Source organism: Rhinoderma darwinii, chromosome 4, assembly GCF_050947455.1.
Source record: "Rhinoderma darwinii isolate aRhiDar2 chromosome 4, aRhiDar2.hap1, whole genome shotgun sequence".
Lineage (NCBI taxonomy): Eukaryota > Metazoa > Chordata > Amphibia > Anura > Rhinodermatidae > Rhinoderma > Rhinoderma darwinii.
This window is the reverse complement of record NC_134690.1, coordinates 329,934,777-329,956,030: the sequence shown is the minus strand read 5'-3', so window position 1 is coordinate 329,956,030 and position 21,254 is coordinate 329,934,777. Positions and strand designations below refer to the sequence as shown.

At 42.0% G+C, this 21,254-nt stretch overlaps 1 protein-coding gene across 2 annotated transcripts in view; it reads left to right on the top strand.

Annotated features, from left to right (window-relative positions):
* The window catches only part of TTC27 (tetratricopeptide repeat domain 27), a 376,553-nt gene that overhangs the window by 271,892 nt on the left and 83,407 nt on the right, over positions 1 to 21,254 (top strand). For both annotated transcript variants that reach the window (XM_075864435.1, XM_075864437.1), the window contains exon 11: positions 8,611 to 8,724. In XM_075864435.1, the coding sequence (XP_075720550.1) occupies positions 8,611 to 8,724 (114 nt within the window). The remainder of the gene's footprint in view (positions 1 to 8,610; positions 8,725 to 21,254) is intronic.

Below are 21,254 nucleotides of genomic sequence, written 5' to 3'. Positions count from 1 at the left end.
ATAACACATAACGAAGAATATGGCGCATGGGGTGTCGGCGATTTGATCGATTTGGCGCCAGGGTGGTCAGCGCTGGACCGTGGCCTGTTTCAAAGTTTGAGTACCTGTTATTTTTTTTATACCCTCCCCTATCCTGATTGACAACTCCCGGAAAACCCTTTTAAACTAAATTGCGCATGTAGTCTCATATGATTGTGTACCAGGGTGATATGGGGCAAATAAATAATCGATCCATAAATATCCAAAAGGAGGATGGTCCTTCAGAGTTCTCAACCACAATCTGTAATAAATTTCAGCAATTGGAAGCTATTTAAGTGTTACCCAACTTTCTGCAGACCCTAAAGGGCATATAAATTGTCATTCTTATGTAGAGTTACACTCTCACCTTCTCCATCTCTCCAACTATTCTGCCCATGTATTTGTGTTTGTGAACCAGGGCTCTCAGGATGAACAGAGCTGGAAATGCTCTAGAAAATGGGGCGTTTCAGACGTTCGACAATGTTTTATTTTTTTTATCTTATAAATAAAACATTTAGCAGAGTTGTATCTGTGGCTTCAATCTATGAGCACTCTTGAAATAGCGCACTTAGTGGAAAGATTCACTGCAAATCTGCCGTCGGATGCGATGCTAATATTTCATACGTTCACGAGTCATAATAAGGATGTAGGTAGCCATCTTTTGTTCCACATGTCTATTTTGCAAGAGGAAGGGAACATGTTTGATTTTAGGTTGCAAAAAGTTGAATTTTTGAGTTTCCTTTATTAAGGCAGACCGCTGTCCTAAAACCCAGTATACCATAATTGTAAATAAAGGGGGGAATTATTTTTATATAGGGTGTAGAAGGATGTTGTCACAGAGATACAAAGGTATTGGAGATGTGACTCCTGCCTTTTGTTGCAAAAATTAATTTTCTGTAGCTCGGATGTGGTGGGAGGAAGGTGGCCCTTTTTTCTCATTTAATGACCAATATTGATTCTGAAAGACCCTTGTAACTGTACGAGAAAGAAAAGGAGATGTTAATGAGTGGGAGATGAACGGTGTATGGAGTAAAACACACTCTTTCAGTCGGTGCTAAGCATAGTCTAAGTCTCTTTATCCTTAATATAAAGACCAGGCAGGGACCGTGAGTTTTCATGATTTGTGGCCACGGTTTCACCTTCCAATTGACATGTGTCAGGATGTGGGAGGAGATGATCCTTTGTGAGTCGAGTCCTATCTTGCCATCATGGAAACAAGCCTGGCCGTGCTATTGTGTTATCCTTTGTAATAAATTACTGTACATCACATTGTTTAGTCAAATGAGAGCGCAGCATTGTAACTACCTCCCAGTAACACCGCTGTTTATTTATAGCGAAATCAATACAAATCCCCTCGTAATTCATGCCGTTTCCAACATGTGAATACAAATTCCAGGAGATTAGTTTTTAAAAAAAATGTTCTTAGCTTTTGTGTTTGATATCCACGTCCAATATATTGTGGTTGGTGATAAATAATGATTATTGATGTATCATTGTATCATATGAAATAGCAATGTAATGCCAAAATAGATCTGCTAGTGCCCGAATTTAGATTTTCCACCTATTTAAACTGATATGAAATTCCTATAAGTTACAGAGGTTGTCTAATCTTATGCCATTAAAGCTTAACCATTGTATTATGAATGGTTAAACGGGTTTTCCGAGTTGTTTTTAAAATAGTGGTATGGGGGATGCATTAAAAAAACAAACCATTACTCACCTCACAGATCCCAGTTCCAGCGCCATCACTCCGGGCTTGGCTGCAGCGATGACGTGCCCGTATACCCACGTGATCGCTGCAGCCACTGTAGAAATCATATACCATCACGTCATCGCTGCAACCACGTTAATAAACGGTGGCAGGGGCATGGCTAGTAGGGACTGGTCCCCATAGAAAAGTTTTGACTTGCCCCCCATCTCCCGCAACAGATACATAGCCCCCATTGTATGTGTTAGTTGCGGGGGCACATGGCCCCTCATATAGATAGTGCCACATACCCCCCTTTGTACATAGAGCCTCACAGCCCCAGGAGCCCTTCCTTGTATATAATGCCACCCCAGACGTATAAAAAAAATTGTACTCACTTAGCCTTGTGCTCACGACGAACGGAGCTGCTCCTCAGCAGCCTGAGATGGGACCCTTGCATAATCCGGCGTGATGATCACCTCATCACGCCGGCCTGCGCCGCCGGGGGATCCTATCCCAGCACCTTATAGGCTGCAGGCCTAACGTGGCCTGTAGCCTAGTAACCGGCAACTCAGGGAGCTAGCTCCCTGCTCTGCAATAGTTTTCAATTGTATCTGCGTCTTAAGGACACAGATACAATTAAACGTGGCTGTCACATGGGGCCCACGGATGCCCGTGCCAGCGACGCCACCAGGAATGAGGGGGCTTGTGCTGCCCGGCACATGATGTTATGTGTCGGCCGGGTGGCACAGGTCCCCTCATACCGCCGGGCCCCATAGCAGCCGCTATGGCTACTACAGTGATAGTTATGCCACTGAGCGGCGGGGAGGACCAGAGCGGCGGCGCTGGAACGCCTGGGTCTGTGAGGTAATGACTTTTTTTTATTAATGCGTCCCTCCTACCCCTGCCACTTTTTGGAATAACTTGGGGAAACCCCTGTAAGCTGTACAGCAGCACATTGAGGCCACATAGCTCCATAGTTTTATCAGGTGCCACATATACGGAGCAATTCTCCCATAAGAAGCAAATTCCTTTAGGGGTCCGTTGGATTCCGTATGAAAAAACCTTTATATGCCTCTATATAGGTACAGAAAGGGACCATACACTTGAATTTGGCATCTGATTATGGCTCTGTACAATTTGGATGTTGATTAGATCGATTTATTATAGATCTGTCAGAATGTGTCAAGCTATGCAATCCTCTGTAAGCTTAAAAGGGTTGTCCAGCAAGGACAATCTCCTTTTTAAATGTAGTCTTCATGGTGATCAGTTCTCGAAGGGTTCCAGCAGCATCCCTCCTCTCTGGTTGACTGGTTGAGTCCTAATTGAGGAATCCCTCTCTCTGTTGTCCGTGTTCCCTAGTAGGGCACATATAAACAGCGATTGTTCTAAGTGGAGAACTCCATTAAAGCAGTTGGCCATTTTTTTAAAATAAAACTTCGAAAACGCCCTAAATTACTTTGCGCTGACACAGGATATTCACTCTGTCCTCTGTTTACTAATCCATTCCAGGGCGAGCATGGGGCCTGATATGAAGCGCTGGGGTAAGTGATGGGGGTATTTATAGTTGACTGTCTCAGAACACAACAATTAGGGCGTTTAAGAAATGTCATTACAAAGTAGCCAACCCTTTTAAGGCTAGGATAACACAGTTTAAACTCTGCGCAGATTGAAAATCCAATTTTCATACTGGGTATAAAAACCAAACTCTTCACAAATTTTACTGTCCTATCCACTGCAGATTTTGGAGAAATATTGGCGGATTTCACCGCAGTAATGTGTGGCTATTGTGCAAATTACTGGCAACATTTTTTCCACAGACATCTGCATTGTCTGAACATCAGCTAACACAGCCGCACAAAAAAAACTCATCTCCAAATCTCCATGCTGATCTTTCTTAAAGACGCACTTTTTTTTTTTCTTTTGGACATATGCTAACTCCCCAGCAATATTCTAGCAGTTTCATTTGTTTCTTCCCAGCTCAGTTGCATTTATAAATTTTTAACCCTTTAATTATGGACAGATGTGTCATGTGATCTCAGAATGACCATCAATATAGACCATGCTTTAATGTGTAGACAGGAGGTCACTCTCCCCTGTGTGGCTGACTTCCTGTGAACTACAGAATTACATCATCACCTATCACCTCAAACCCAGCACCATCCTCCTTGTTCCTCTATGTCCTCCATGCATATAGTGCAGCTGAAGAGATGATTTCTGCTCTGTCTAAGGAATCAAAATATAAACTCCAAAAGAAGTTATGTTAAGAGTTGGAAAATGTTTATAGCACCAACATCCCCCCATAATTTACCATGTAGGCAGCTCCATAAATATGTAAACCATACAGAAAGAACCAGAGCATATAGCCAAATGTATACAAAAATATGAAAAATTTTATTACACAAATATAACAAACAATGTATTAAAAAACATATAAAGACACGACTCTAGTAAAGTTTTATGGAGAAAAACGGTTTGCTGGATGACATGTAAAACATGTATATAAGGACTGTACTAAATAACTAATAACTACAAGATTTTATTTCAGACCCAGAATGGTTTCATACTGATTAGCTCCAATCCCTGTAAACATTATTAACAAATAGGAAGGGGAACAGGAGAAAGTGTCAGTGCATGCAGATATAGCTCAAAACAGCCTTACCCATAACATCAAAAGGAATTATATGAACCAATGTTCGCTCCACCACAAAGACCCCAACGCGCATTTCGCTGTGAGTGATTCCTCAGGGGGTGTATGAAGAGATAATTTCTGCTCTGTCTAAGGAAGCAGGAATGCGGTGATATAATAGGTGTCTCTATACAATGATTAACTGCAGAGTTATAAAGCTCCTCTGACTCACGCTAACTGTCTATACTATCTGTAAATGCTGTGTGCAGAATTTCCAATGTGTTCCTAGGAGATGCTGCTCCTCACTGCCTCCTGTGTAAAAACTGAAACAAGCATTAGACAGACTGAGCTGCATCACACAGGATACACTGCAGTTAGGGGACAAGTTCTCTGTTCCTGGTCTATCACTTGCTGTACTTGTATAGAACTTCGATAGAGCAGAGCAAGTGTAATGGGATAAGACTCTACCCCCTCTACCTCTGCAAAGCCAGAGGCATGATGGGAAAAGTAGGCCTCATTAAGTGAACCATATCAAAGCTGAAGTAGGAACCAAGATGGCAGACAACCCATAAATGACACATTAACTAAAACAGTTATACACAAGAGCCTCTACATTATTCTTTAACCCTTTCATGACCAAGGGTCATTGATGCCCGTGTTCATGTACAATTTTCCATTTCTGATATGCACTTCTTTGCAACTGCTTTGAATGTCTCAACTATTTTTATTTAGTTTTTTTTTTTTACAAGACCTGTGAGGCTTTCATTTTCTAGATTGGAAACCACTATAAATGTGAAAAAAACCCCACTTTTTTTGTAATTTTGTGTGTATGTATATATGTATATATGTGTGTGTGTATATATATATATATATATATATATATACATACACGCTGTTGCAGCTCTGTAGCAATTAGTCTTCTACACTCTCCGTCAGCCTGGATCGCTGTGAGGGGAGAGTGAAGAGGGTAATAAGGCTATATTCGCAGGACGTGAAAAAAAAGGGCACTTAACGGATCAACTGTCAGATTTTCATGGCTGTTTTGCATCAGTGCGTCTCAAAATTTTAATCTATTTCCCGGCTGTCTGAGGGTTTTCAACCGCCAGTTGCCATCCATTTTTCATGGGCGTTAAAAAAAAAAATAATCTATTAATTTTATTTGTTAGGGGTTTTTTTTGTCCCTGCCTCCTGAAAACACCACAGTGCCCATGTAGATAGTGCCGCAATACCCCTGTAGATAGTGCCAGTGCCCACATAGTGCCCACTATAGATAGTGCCACAGTGCCCACATAGTCCCACAGTTCCAACTGTAGATAGTGCCTTCCCCCTGTAGATACCACCATCCGCTCTGTGGTTAGCGCCACCCCCTGTAGCTAGATATCACCATCCCTCCTGTAGATAGCACCAGACACCCTGATCCCTGTAGATAGCGCCACCTAAGCTCCCTCTAAGAGCGGAATTCCCATCAGAGCGCTCTGGCCGGGAGTTCCTCTCCTAGAGGGAGCCCCTGACGTCTCTGTCCATATATGGACAGCGACATCAGGGGCTCCCTCTAGGAGCGGTGTCCCCGGCCAGATTATTGCCGACGCTCTGGACGGGTATTCAGCTCCTAGAGGGAGCCTCTGACGTCACTGTCCAAATATTGACAGAGACGTCAGGGGCTCCCTTCAGGAGCGAAATCCTCGGCCAGAGCAATCTGACTGGGGATTCTGCTCCTAGTGAGAGCCCCTGACGTCACTGTCCGTATATGGACAGAGATGTCAGGGGCTCCGTCTAGGAGTGGAATCCACAGCCAGAGCGACCTGACCGGGGATTTCGGCTGTAGAGGCAGCTTAGGTGGTGCTTTCAACAGAGGGGGATGTTGTGGTGCTATCTACAGGGGGTTGCTATCTACAGGGGGTTGCTATCTACAGGGGGTTGCTATCTACAGGGGGTTGCTATCTACAGGGGGTTGCTATCTACAGGGGGTTGCTATCTACAGGGGGTTGCTATCTACAGGGGGTTGCTATCTACAGGGGGTTGCTATCTACAGGGGGTTGCTATCTACAGGGGGTTGCTATCTACAGGGGGGTGCTATCTACAGGTGGGGGTGCTATCTACAGGTGGGGGCACTATCTACAGGGGGATGGTGCTATCTGCAGGGGGGATGTAGAGACATCGAGGGCTCCCTCTAGGAAGGGAGTCTCTGGCCAGAGTGCTCTGGCCGGGATTCTGCTCCTAGAGGGAGCTTAGGTGGCGCTATCTACAGGGGGTTTTGTGCAATCTACATGGGGGTTGTGTAAGGCATTATCTACAAGGGGGCTGTATTCTGGTGCTGTTAAAGCCCCGGCAAACATGAGAGTGCAGCGCTGCTTACAATGAAGCAGCACAACTGCTAACAACTGCCAATGTTTATATATGTGACAACTGCATGGGGCATCGGCAGTTGAAACGGTTATAACCGTATTACAGTCGTGAAGGGGTTAATAACAGCCTATGCTGTACTATATAGGCAAAAAAAAAATTGGCTGGAGTGCTTCTTTAATTACACAGTAACAAACTGCAATTGTGTAACCAGTATATGTTCTTGAAGGGTTTTCAGTATCTGAATGGAAGCAAGAATGCTTTCATTCGGTGACATAAAGCAGAGGGTGGTAAGGGTAGTTGTCTGTTTAGTACTTGTATTTAATTTTGCTCAGTATGTTTCACTATCCTGCACATTTTAGTAGAAGGTTTATGTTGAAGGAACTCTTGGCTTGAATCTAGAGGTGTCTTTAGTTAGTCACCCTCAATAGCCCATTCCCACTAAAGTCGTTCACACAGGAGTCCAATAAGCAGAAATGTAGACTGATGTTTTGGGGGAACTTGTCTGGCTCTTTAGAGATGCACTAGATATTCATAGAGCCACAGCGCTGCTATGCGTGGAAGGAACTGGTTTCTTCTCCAGAGTTACAAAATAGTTACTCTGCGGGGCCACTATGATGTCAGTCAGGCAAAGAAAATCCCCATTGGCCACCATGCTCCCTTTACGTCAGTGGTGCGTATTATAAGACATAAAGTAGAGCTACAGTCTGAGATGCCTCCTAAACCCTTGTAGGTGGGAGTTGGAGGTATTAAAATGTAAGCCTTTGAGTGGAGCTAGGCTTTAAATGAAAACGTACTGTTGTAGTTGTTATAATAAAGCCTAAATCCTCCTGAGATCCTTTTATATCAGGGTCCATTACTGAATTACCGCTTGATACATTTACACTGATGTCCCTTTCTAGTTTTTGTAAGTAATATTCTAAAATGATGTCCTGCTTGTGGATGACTTTTTGTCACATGGGAATTTTTGCAGTAAGAAGCTGTTGACACCCTAGGAAGGGCAGTGGATATCCCTCTGCAGAAAACGCCCACTGAACAGGAACACATGAGCTGCCAACATTTCCCTACCTCACAGATGAATCCGATAAACGGACGAGCCCATAAATTACAATTTGTACATTTCAGTCGAATGCTGAAAGTAACGTTTTTCATGGAATAGATCTTAACCATTTCATGACTGCTTTTTTGTGCCTTGATGACCAGACGCCAATCAACATGTGTTGGAATGTGGCAATAATGTTTTATTTTGGTAGGACATAGTGATTTTTGCATTCCCTTTTTTTTTTTTTACATCCCTACTTAAAAAAGTATTGAAGTAATATCTATTATGTGTAGCTTAAGGTTTTGACATTCAGCTTTGTTCTGTAAAGTTAGGTTGGGTAGGGAGTTTATAATTTTACTTTTTTTGGTGTGTGCGGGGTTTAGACAACCCCAGTTAGGGTGCAGTCACACGCAGCAAATTTGAGGAAATTGTCTTATGAATGAAACTTCGTTCCATTCATCTGAAGGGAACTTGCAGACACCTGCTGCAAAAACAGCCCTAGTCAGATGAATGCAACTGATTTTCAGTAGCAGAAAATTTCTTCAGCAAGTTCTGCCGAATGTAATGGCCCATGCATTTCTATGGCCGACGGACAACTTCCAGTATGTCTAAGGGAGGGTGTCCGTGCCGTAGAAACCTGCCGATATAAACTTGTAATGTAACTACACACGGCATGTCTCCTTTACATTAATTCTATTGAAATCTACTGAATCCAGACAATCTTGTTGAAAATATTTTTTCATCTTTTTGTATGTTTGTGTTTTTGGCTGACATCATTTACAAGTTGTGCACAACCCATAATATATATTTTTTTTTTCCCAGCGTAATTACGCTTTTATTATTTTCTGTTTAGTCAATGTTACACATGTAATTATCTCCTTTTTATTTCAGTGTTTACTTTCACAACCCAAATTTTGGCCCATCCAGACTTCTGCATTAATTTTGAGGAACAAATTAGAGAAGGGAAGTTCTCGGCGTGTGGAGCGAGCAATGATGCAAACGCAAGTAAGATTGATCTTCTGTTATTGTTATGTAAAGCATTATTCAGAGCTGAAGACTATTATATTTAAAATTCTGATATTGATATCTGGCTATAAAATACAAACATAAATTTTTCCTCTTTTTCTCGAATCCTTCAACTACTTAATCACTGGTGGTGGTGGTCGATTAGCAGAGACACCCATTAATGCCGGCACAAACTAGCTGCAGCACTATTTTACCCGTCCCCCTTTTATACTCCGTGGTGACTCTTATAATAAGAATCTCTTGATGCAGTACCGTAAAAGACCTTTAAGGGCAGTTTTCTAAAAGACTCAGAAACTATCTAATCCTGGCCGTGCATGCACAAAAAGTCTCTAAACTATGTCAACCTTCAGAAATCATTGAATAAATTATATATAGGTATTCTTTTATTTTTATGTTTTTTAAAAAGTCAGAGAATGTGCTTTCTCTCAACCAAGTACCAAAAAGGTGCAGCATACCCCAAGTGCACAAGAATGCGGTCTAGCCCAAGCCCTCTCCAAAAGGAGAAGAGCCCCCACAAACCTCTGAAAATTTGAAATCTTTAAGCATTCTTCCTCGACTCAATCAGAGCTTAGTCCGCTCATTTGCATTCTAAGACGTGTAGTCTTCACACAAGGCATCGACTACGCTATTGGTTCTGTGAAATAAACGGAAACTTTACGTAACGGAAACCAACTGCAACGGAAGCCTTACTATAGAAATCAATGGTTATGCAAGCGATCGTTTTTGTTCGGCTTTCCGTTCATCAGTTCCACCGATGGAAAGGTTGAATGGAAACCAAACCCTGATGTGAACGGGATTAGTACAAGGTAAGTGATGCAATGAATTTACAAAGTTACTCAACTTTTTATGTAAATTACTTCTGTATATAAATTCTAAAATGCTGTGTACAGGTGGACATACCCTTTTAAAAGCGCTCCCTCTGGTTCCTTTCCTAAATACTGGGTGACAACCACTAATGAGAGCCGTAAGTTGCCCAAAGTGGTTGTCAATAAGTTTTCCGCAGACTCTGAATGGCATGTAAATCATTGTTATGTGTTACATATCCCTTTGCTTTCTCTTTTTTTTTTTTTATTAGTTTGGCGCAGAGCACGCACAGATAAGGCAAGATTTGACAGTCAGTAAATGTGGACCATTTTCTTAAATGCAAACGTGATTAGTATCAATAAGCAGTGCTGTGTTACATTCTGTAGGGATCTGATGGGGATCTTAGTCCCTCTCCTTGCGCTGAATTACTATTTGCATCTAATATTTAACTTGTAGGTACTGAGTTTGGAATGTAGCGCTATATTGTTTAGCTGACGTCCATCTAACTCCGGCATACACCCTGTTTTTAATTTTCTTTAAGTATTTTGTTTTGTCTGGACATATCATTCCTGGCAAACGAGCTGGGGTCTGTGTAAAATAATATAATGCCTATTCATTGCCCCGTTGTGTAGATATTAGAAAGACTTGGCTTGAGTTCAATGAGCTTTGAAAGCATTACATTGTTCTTAGATTTGTTTTCAAGCGCTTTTTTTTATGTCCGTTCCCTGCCAGCGTCTATGCATTACTGCTCGCTGTCTCTGCTTGTACAAGTCAGCTGCACTTTGTCTTACTTAGGGTAGAAACAAAGGACTCCTCCCTGTAATTATTGAATGTAATCATATTATTTTCATGACTGTGACAGGCGGAATTTCTGAGGGATTGCCATTACATGTGTGGTAGAGGAGGAATGTTTAAGCTCGATTAGCTAATACTGGTAGTATAGATGAATGTATGGAGGTTATTTCTATGTATACGCTTCCTCCTCTACTAGTAAAATTTAGAAATTATTTGTTCCAATAAGCAATTTCTATACATTTTTGTCCATTATTGGTAAATGAAGGAACGGTAAGGCCATGTTCAAATGTGGTTCACCAAAAATTCAATGCTAGTAAATGGGGTTTTACCCAATTTAGATTTTTCTGCTGCAGATTTGAGGGCATGTTGTGGATTGTCTGTAGATTTTCGCAGCAGCTTTTAACCTGTGCAATGTAAATTGTGAAATCCAAGCTACATTCACAGCCAGAACCGCATGCAGATTTTGCCACGGATTTGTTGCGAACTTTGCATGAACGTGGCATTATAGGTTGCATGTTATTTATGTGGTCATGTGTGTTTCCAGAAATATACAGTCTCCTTGAACAAAAAATAAAACAAACATAATTTTCTAATAAAACGCCAGGTCTCTATGACCCTGCGCTCCTCTTCTTCCTGGCTCTGCAATGTAGACAGAGTGGGCAGATGCCCCTTAAATAGACGAGATTGTGCCGATGTTTAATATTAAGCGTCAATACAGTCTCTGGAGGCAATTTCAGACTTCTTCCCTCCTATGTCCCATGAGAAAAATCATTAGTCTGAAGTTATGGCGACATTTCTCATATTGGCTATTGCTATAATTCCAGAAGCGGTAAAGCGACTCGGCCCCTGACATTTTATGAAAGTGACCCTACAGCTTTAAATCTCGTCCCTTGATTACCATTAGCTCTATAGTCAGCAAATGTGAAACCTAGCATCTTTGTAATATATCATCATTACCTTGTTTGAGCTTTTCATGGTTACTACCTTGAAACCGTTACCAAATTGTTAATGGACTTGCTATACCAGTAATGTGTTACTACAAGGCTAGACAAATCCTAGTAGCCAGGTAGCTAATGTGCCTATAAATGTACCATGTTTTCTCTTTATTTTTTATTTTAATGTATTTGTAGCTCTTTCTATCTAGTCGTTACGGTAGACTTTGCTACTGGGTGAATTTAACTTTTTTCTAAATTTTTTAGTATTTTGTCCATACCTATCTTTTTATTTAGTATATTGAGTGAATAATCGTGTACTGTAGGGTTGCACGATGCATCGGTACTATTTAGATGCCATGCACCCTGACACGGTTCAATACCATTAATTCATGTATTTCGATACAGCTTATTATTGCATTACATGAATGTTTTCCGGGCGGGGCTGTGGCAGTGTAATATAGCCATTGCCCCGCTCTTGACAAGTGTGCACGCGCGGTCAACATGAGGTGATGCGGCCGGTGCTGTACTAATGATTGCCGGCACTGAAGACCGAGAACATGGTGGGCGCACTGCAAAACACCACAATGTTCTGTCTTCAGGGCCGATGATTCCGCTCATTAGTGCAGCGCTGGTCGAATCACCTCATGCTGACCGCGCACACTCACTTGTCAGGAGCGGGGCAATGGCTGTATTACACAGCCTCAGCCTCATTCTAACGGCGGAGATTAGAGAAACCTCTCATCTCCAATGCTATTCTATTGAATGCTGCGATCAAAGCTGACCGCAGCATTCAAGGGGAAGATGAGAAGGGGGATGTCCCTTGGATTGCGTCATGTGATTGAGGGACATACCATATATGGGCAGACAGCCCAGTGTCCATTGAAGGACCCCAGGGCTGTCCTACCATATTTCCTGTTGTTAGGGCATACTTAGGTATGTCCTAATAACTGCCTGTTTACCATCAGTACACAGAATAATGTACTGGCATACAGATATATGCCAGCACATTAAAGTATGAAAAAAAAAGTTAAATAAAAAAAAATATATACAAAATACACACACACACACACACACACACACACACACACACACACACACACACACACACACACACACACACACACACACACACACACACACACACACACACACACACACACACACACACGTTGTTTTACAATAAACATTAAAATAAAAGTTTCAATACATAAACCATACACATAATCGATATTGTCGCGACCGTAATAACCTGCACAATAAATTTATAGCGTCATTTATGATGTGTATGCTGTAAAAAAAACAAAAACTGCTTTCTTTCACTTTAATTAATGTGAGGCACAAGGTGTGCCTCACATTAATAGTAATTAACCCCATCATGTACCTCAAACATTAACCCAATGTTGTTCATTATGACTGTGAAAAACATGATGGGGTTAATTACTATTAAAGTGAGGCACATGGAGGTTCAAAATTCATTGCACCACGTGCCTCACATCAGAGAATGGAAGAACCTTTTTTTATTGTTGTTGGCAAAATATTGTTTTGGTGTCGAGAATCGCAATGCTATACAAAGTATCGGTATCAAAGTCCAAATTGTGGTATCGTGACAACCCTAGTGTACTGTCATGAAAGGCTTTTGTTTCAGCTGTTTTTATTGATTTATTAATAAAAGATATTTCTTTACACTGCATTATAAAAAAAAAACTAACTGCAAAATAAATATAATTAGAAAAAAAGATTCAAAACATTTTGCAAAAATTTTAGATTTTACATTTCACGGTGCTTTACTTTAAGGCTACATACACACTTTGCTTATTTTGCATCTGAAAATCCACACCAAAACTGCAGCAATACGCATGAAATTCGAAGGTAAAAACCGCACCAGAATGTGCGCATTTTGATTGTGCTTTTCGGTGCATTTTTTTACGTGTTGATGCATAAATAGCAGCTGCATGTTTTGGTGCGATTTTCCACTGCACTAGGCACTTAGAATTCACAATCGGATTCGCAAGATAAATTGACATGCTGCGGATTTTAAAAATACGAACCGCAGGTCAATTTACATGTGGAAAAATACTGCAACGTGTACATGAGGTTTCCTGGAATCTCATTGTCCATGCTGATACTATATTTCACTGCGGTTTTGCTGCACGCAAATACGTGCTGGAAAAACTGCACGTAATACGCATAGTGTGCACACGTTGCAGAATTTGGTGCAGAAAATCTTCATCAATACCGCAGGTAATTCCACAGGTAAAATCTGCACCTAATAGTGTTTTTTTTAATGCGGTTTTTACATTTTTATGCGAAAGTAGGTGTTTTTATGCTGCGGATTTTGGTGCGTTTATTTTTTTTTAAGCTAGTGACGAGTGGAAACGCAAGATAATTTGACATGCTGCAGATTTTAAAATAAACACCGCAGGTCAATTTACATGCAGCAGAAAATCTGCAATGTGTAGATGAGATTTCTTGAAATCTCATTTACTTTGCTGGTACTTTATTACGCGGAGGATTTTCCGCACGAAAATCCACACGGCAAATCCGCACGAAATACGCATAGTGTGTATTTGGCCTGATGCCTCTGTATAATATGCATGCTACTAGGTATATCATTTAGGCATATCAGTGCTGCTGCAGATATCATTTTTGGGTTTAGGCTTGGTTCTACTTTAATTTGCTTAGAGATACTATAATATTTTGAAACCCAAGAATTGCCGTATTTCTCGCATGTTAGTTTTTACTGCTGTGTTGGCATGGAGAAAGCATTGTCAGAAAATAATATGTTCCTTTTTCTAGTTTCTACCAGACGTGAGAGTCCTGTCCTGCTTGACCTGTCCTATACTACTAATGCCAAGTCCCAATAAACACAATTACTGGTTGTCCATCACAGACCAAGTGTTAGTCATTCCACCATCCGATGTGTGATGCCACACACTCCACAAGGCTGCCCACTGTCTAAAAGACACACCGTAAGAAAGGCTTTACTGTTCCAACTTCTGGCTCTAGATAGCTGGACACATTTAAGTGCCGGTTTGTGGTGAAACCATCAACAATGTAATTGTTGCGCATAAGTTTGGAACATGTTAAAATAACTCTTTGGCCGCTTCCAGACAGAGTATTGTTTTGTTTTGCTTTTACTCCAGGCCCAATCTTCATCTTAAAATTAAGTAAAAAGGCAGTTCAGTTACATCCAGGTAATCTGAGGACGTGAATTCACTCGAGAGGTTCTAAAGTGCTCAGGAATGTAGCAGGAATAGAAATACCACTGGATATGTTGGCTAGATTAGATCATTGAAAATTGTTTCAGGAATTGTCCGTTAAACCTACTAGGTCTGCATATCAATATTTACTTACTGGTCAAATTGCTAAGGCACAGTTTAGGTCTACAAACTTCTATCAACGTTTTAATGGGCGTGGTCCAAGAGAATAAGAAACAAAAATTGCCGACTGGAAATGTGATAAAATATTTTGGATAATTGTAAGCTTCCAACTTTGTGGGCACAGGTTAGGGAAGATCTTTTGTGTTTCAGCGAGGCTGTGCCCCGGTCCATAAACGCATGGAGACCTGACCTCAACCCCATTGAACACCTTTGGGATGAACTAGAACGGAGATTTAAGTAGTCTCATCCAACATCGGTGTCTGACCTAACAAATGCTCTTCTAAATAAATAAGCTAAAATTCCCACAGATATACTCCACGAAAGCCTTCACAGAAGAGTGGAGGCTGTTTTAGCTTTAGAATGGGATATCATAAAAGCTCCTGTAGGTCTAATGTGTAGGTGTCCCAATACTTTTGCCCATACAGTGTATGTTAGGGTATCTGATGTATGAATTTATCATTTTAACATTATTCGTTTAACCGGACAAATTTATGTAATTAACCTCGTATTTTCTCGTGTATAACAATATCAAATACGTGTACTTTGTTCCACCGACGTCATCATTATAACACTCGAGAATAAAGGTCACCATATTTCTCTAGTAGGGCTAGGGAGACAAAGACTAGTGGCAGGTCATAATTAGTGTGGATTTGATATAACATATATTCTGTGAATTGGATGCATTATTATATGCTTTCATGTCAAAGAAAACAAAAACTGACGGTACAGGTGGCTTTGTGGAGGTATTAGGCTATGTTCACACTGAGTATTTTGCCGAGTTTTTTTACGCGGAATCCGCGTCGCAAAAACGGCCCGAAAACGCCTCCCATTGATTTCAATGGGAGGCGTCGGCGTCTTTTTCCCGCGAGCAGTAAAACTGCCTCGCGGGAAAAAGAAGCAACATGCCCTATCTTCGGGCGTTTACGCCTCTGACCTCCCATTGACTTCAATGGGAGGCAGAGAAAGCGTATTTCACTGTGTTTTATGCCCGCGGCGCTCAATGGCCGCAGGCGAAAAACGGCGCGAAAATCGGCGTGCAGGGAGAGGAAAATCTGCCTCAAAGTTCCAAACGTAATTTTGAGGCAGATATTCCTCCTGCAAAATACTCCGTGTGAACATAGCCTTAGGGAAAAAAAATATTTCACTGTATTTTTATTTTGTTTTTTTATTTCTCTTTTATTTTGTTTTTTCTTTAAGGCCTCATGCACACGACCGTGTTTTTGCGTCCGCAAATCCACGGGTTAATTGCGGACCCATTCATTTCTATGTGGCCATACCCACTATCCGTGTTTTCACGGCTCTCCGCATGTCCGCACATCCGTGCCGCAGAAACTCCGGACATGTCTTATTACGGTCCGCAAATGCGCTGCGGACATGCCAATAGAAGTCAATGGGCCCGTGGAAATTGCGGATGCACCTCCGTGTGTCATCCGCAGTTTGCGGATTTGCGGAAATGTTGCTAGACGACGACCGGGAATGAGTTCTGTCGTCATCCTGTTTTACCTAGGCTTTTTTTTTTTCATCCGCATTTTGCGGATTACATACGGATGAACTGCGGATTACATACGGATGAACTGCGGATGACATTCCACGGAACACGGTCCTGGAATTTGCGGACCAGAAAAACACCACGGTCGTGTGCATGAGGCCTTAAACTTTTTTATTTTGTATTTACTTTTTTTTCTTGTCGATGGGATGCTGGGATCAGGGCTGGCCTTAGGCTAGGGGGCGCCCTGTGCAGCAGAATTGATTTGGCGACCCCTCCCATATTACATACCTTCCACAGAAATAATGCCACCATACTGCCAATGCCACCAATAATGCCACCAATGCCCGTATACTGTTCACATAAATAACACCGGTATATCCTGTACATATAAATAATGCTGCCATTTACTTTATACATAAATACGTCTGTAAAATGTATACATATATAATACCACCATATACAGTACACATTAATAATACCGTGTATATATAAATAATACCCCATGTACTGTGTATGTGTGTATGTGTATGTATATATATATATATATATATATATATATAAAATACTGCCATATATTGTACATATAAAGTCCAACATATGCTGGGTTTCCCTCGCAACCAAGGTAACACAGTAGCCCTTCACTGAGGGAAGGTTCCTGTTCGGCCTTTCATCAGTTCCCAGATCAGGTGACCGGTCCGGGTGATTGGTGCGTCCCCTGTATAGTTTAGTGAGAAAGAAGGGAGTGGAATAAGTGAGAGGCAGGAAAGTGTGAGGTGACGGCAGTTGAGGGACATACGCCTAATTCACACGACCATTGTGTGCCGTACGGGTACCGTCCGTGATCCGTGGAAAGATAGGACATGTCCTATCTTTCCTCGGATTGGAGTATCGGGTCAGTTATCACGGACCCGGTTCACCCGCTAAAGTGAATGGGTCCGTGAAAACTATCGGGTGCCACTCGGATGCCATCAAAAACGGCCAGAGTGGCACTCGCTCATGTGCAACTGCACATAGTGACAAAAGGTAGGAAGAAACTGGGAATAAGAGTGTCCTGCCTAGTGTCTTCAAGTCAGAGAGACCTAAGAATAAGGTCTGAATATTGACTGAATAAATTGTATCCAGAATATAATTATCAAGTGAAGTCTGGTCGTCCCTCCTCTCCTTGGGGTAATTTGAGTGAACAGTCCTCTTTGAAGTAATATTTCCTGGTTATAAATATACAAGTTACAGGCAAGTTATGTTTATTTTATAGCCAGTGCAAAACGGTCATAAAGGGGCGGTCATCATCTTATTCAAGGGATTGATTTGTATGGACTTTGGACTATCTACTTACTTTACAATACCCCCTTTAACAGTTGCACCTAAGGTACTTGGACCGTTGCCTGTGTACCGTCGAGGGTTTCCGGACGCGGACAGTAGTGGTGCCTTTGCAACGACTTGGGTAATGTAGCAGGGGTAGGAGATCGTCCTCCGCAAAGAAATTTGGTGCAACCTGGTGATATAAGTGACTACAGAGATCATGATAAGCTGCGAGGTGGAGAGTAGCATTTCTGTTACCCGTGGCGGCACTACAAAAAGCTGGAGCCATGCGTCCACAGATTCCTTGGACACAAATGGGCACGGTGGGAACTCCCGCAAAGGTAGAGTTCCCCGACCACCGTTATTTGCCGCTTTGCTGAAACTTGTACGCTACTGTTTAATTAAGAAGTTATTTGGTTTTTTGCCTGCCTCCAGTTTATCTTAATTAAACCCACATTACATGTTCACTTTGTGTTTAGTATATTTTGTGACACGGAGCTGATCATTTCTGCTCCCTGTCACTTCAGGATGATCGGTCTGACATAGTGTCAGCCCTATCTCTTTGAAGGCAGAGCGCAATGCGCTTGATCTGCCATTAACCGCTTAGTGACCAGCCTATTTTAGGCCCTAATGACCATGCTATTTTTTTTCATTTTTCTATAGTCGCATTCAAAGAGCTATAACTTTTTTATTCTTCCGTCAACATAGCTGTATGAGGACTTGTTTTTTTGTGGGATTAGTTGTACTTTTTAATGGCACCATTTTGGGGTACATATCGCTTTTTGATTCGCTTTTAACTTATTTTAGGGGAATAGAAAAAAAACCTGAAATTCCGCCATTGTTCTATGCGTTCTAAATTTACGCCACTCACTGTGCGGCTTAAATAACACGTTACCTTTATTCTATGGGTCGGTATGATTACGGCTATACCACATATGTAGAGGTTTTTTATGCTTTACTACTTTTGCACAATAAAAACTCTTTTGAACTAAAATGATTTGCTTTTTGCATCGTCGCTTTCCAAGAGCCGTAATTTTTTCACTTTTCCGTGAATGTAGTGATATAAGGGTTTGTTTTTTGCAGGATGAGACGTAGTTCTGATTGGTACTGTTATGGGGTACATGGGACTTATTGATTAACTTTTATTATGACTTTTGGGGGGGGCAATGGAAATAAATAGCAATTTTGCCATTGTTTTTTTTTTACGGTGTTCACCTTGTGGTTTAAATTACATATTAACTTTATTGTTTGGGTCATTACGGTCGCGGCGATACCATATATGTGTACTTTTATTTCTTTTTTACACTTTTTTTTTACTGTCATTTTTATTTCACTTCACATTTTTTACTTCTTTAATTAGTCCCACTAGGGGACTTTACTATGTGATCTTTAGATCGCTGCTATAATGCTTTGGTATTATTGCCTGTCAGTGTAAATCTGACAGGCACTCTATTAGGACGTGCCTCTGGCATGTCCTGATAGGCATATGCCCAGGGCAGACCTGGGGGCTTTTATCAGGCCCCCGGCTAACATGGCACCCCATCGGAGGCCCACAATTGCATTTGTGGGCTGCCGATGGGTGACAGAGGGAGCCCCCGCCTCTGTAAATAAGTAAAATGCCACGGTCGCTATTGATCACGGCATTTAACGGGTTAAACGTCCGTTCTAAGTAAACTTCGATCGCGGCCATTGGAGCAGGAGCCCGGCTCCAGCCTGCACAGGACACCCGTGCAGGACTTAGACTGGACCGCCGTGAAAAGGAGATGGCCTAGCCTAAGTCCCCTTAGTGACCGCCGTGAAAAGACGTATTGGTGGTCACTAAGGGGTTAAACAGAATCACTGTAAAGGATCTGCCATTCACAGCTTCTGTGTATACGCCCATAGATAATCAGTCTGCACCTGCTTCTATGTCTGTGAGACTGACTCCATCTTCCACCACTCAGGATGGCAGGCTTAGGAGTGGGAGAGCCTATCACAGCCTGGCCAGACGGAGCTAGCTCCCGCCCTCTGTCTATCTATACCTGCCTTTCCTGTTCCTCCTTGCTTGTGATTCTTCTCGTGTGGTTTCCTGGCCCTGCTGCAGCTTCTGAACTATTTGACCCTGCTTCATACTGACCCTGGCTTACTGACTACTCTCCTGCTCTGCATTTGGTACCTCGTACACTCCTGGTTTGACTCGGCTTGTTCACTATTCTCCTGCTCAGCGTTTGGTACCTCGTACACTCCTGGTTTGACTCGGCTCGTTCACCACTCTTGTTGCTCACGGTGTTGCCGTGGGCAACTGCCCAATTTCCCTTAGCTTTGTGTACCCTTGTCTGTTTGTCTGTCGTGCACTTACTGAGCGTAGGGACCGTCGCCCAGTTGTACCCCGTCGCCTAGGGTGGGTCGTTGCAAGTAGGCAGGGACTGAGTGGTGGGTAGATTAGGGCTTACTTGTCTGTTTCCCTACCCCCACCATTACAATCACATCTATTTACGTTGGTACAGAAAGAGGTAAATGCTGGAGTGACGTAAATAGCCAAAATGGCGAAGTGGGAGCTGGTACACAGGGGATTTCTGTGTTCTCAGACCCTGTATAGCAGCTCATGGTGTAGGTATACACCTAATAGGTACTCCATGTGATGCAGTATGGTGCCTACATGAGGTACTGTATCCTCCCTTTAATGTAATGCATCTAGGGAAATATACCTACGTAATACGACATTAGATGCTGCCTGCTACAAATATTTTTCTCACAATTTCATGTAAAATTTGTTACAAAAATCCTCTGTGCGCTCTGTATTAAATCAGAGGTACACAGCAGTACAGCATGGGCCCACTGCCGCCTATGGCCAATGTATTCTGAATACAATTTTATACGCCTGCGTGCATTAGACCAAAATTGCACCTGGCTCCTGGAAGAATAAATCTGCCTGATTTATAACAGGATTTGCTTGCCCTTTTATTGCTGCATTGTTAGGCAGATTTCCTTCAATAGGATATCGTAAAATCCCGATAGGAGCTGTAATAGCTGCCTTTTCCTGTTGTCATTTTTATTTTGAAGATAATTTATAGTCCTAAAATCACCTAGTGCTTATATTAACTTTATATGTTAAACATATTTAGTGATAAAAAAATTGTACAGTTATTTTAATTTTACAATAAACTATATAAGTAATTTTAACCTGAAATATTCCAGTTTTTACACTGGTCACTAAACATTCACAATTGATTATAACTTCAACTCACTTTTCAGTTTTTGCTTTTTACACTGGGGGCAGGGTCAACACTCATTTTCATCAGAGACAGAATTATAATGAAAGATAAAACCTCTGCTATAAAGCTGGAGGCAGATAAAACAGGATCACACCATTGATAATAGGTGATGGAGACCGCTCCTCCCTCCTTTCTATTCCTGCAGAGTAAGGCCCCATGCACACGAACGTGTTTTTGCGGCCGAAAATCCACGGGAGAATTGCGGCCCCATTCTTTTCTATGGGGCCATGCACACGACCATAATTTTTACCCGCACCGCAGAAAGAACGGGCATGTCCTATTATGGACATCTTCTGCGGTCCGGGCTCATTGAAAACAATGACGGTGGCCATGTGCATGTCGTACGATTTGCGGGCGGCCCGCGGCTGACAGTCCGCTAACAGTCCGCAGCCGCCCGACACGAAAATCACGGCCGTGCACACGGCTACGGTCGTGTGCATGAGGCTTAACCCCTGCTCATGTCACAGAGCATGCCCCCAACACATTCCAATATAAATCAATGAGGTGTCTTCTGACTTATATTTTCCCTGAACACTCGATATTGTTGAATCCT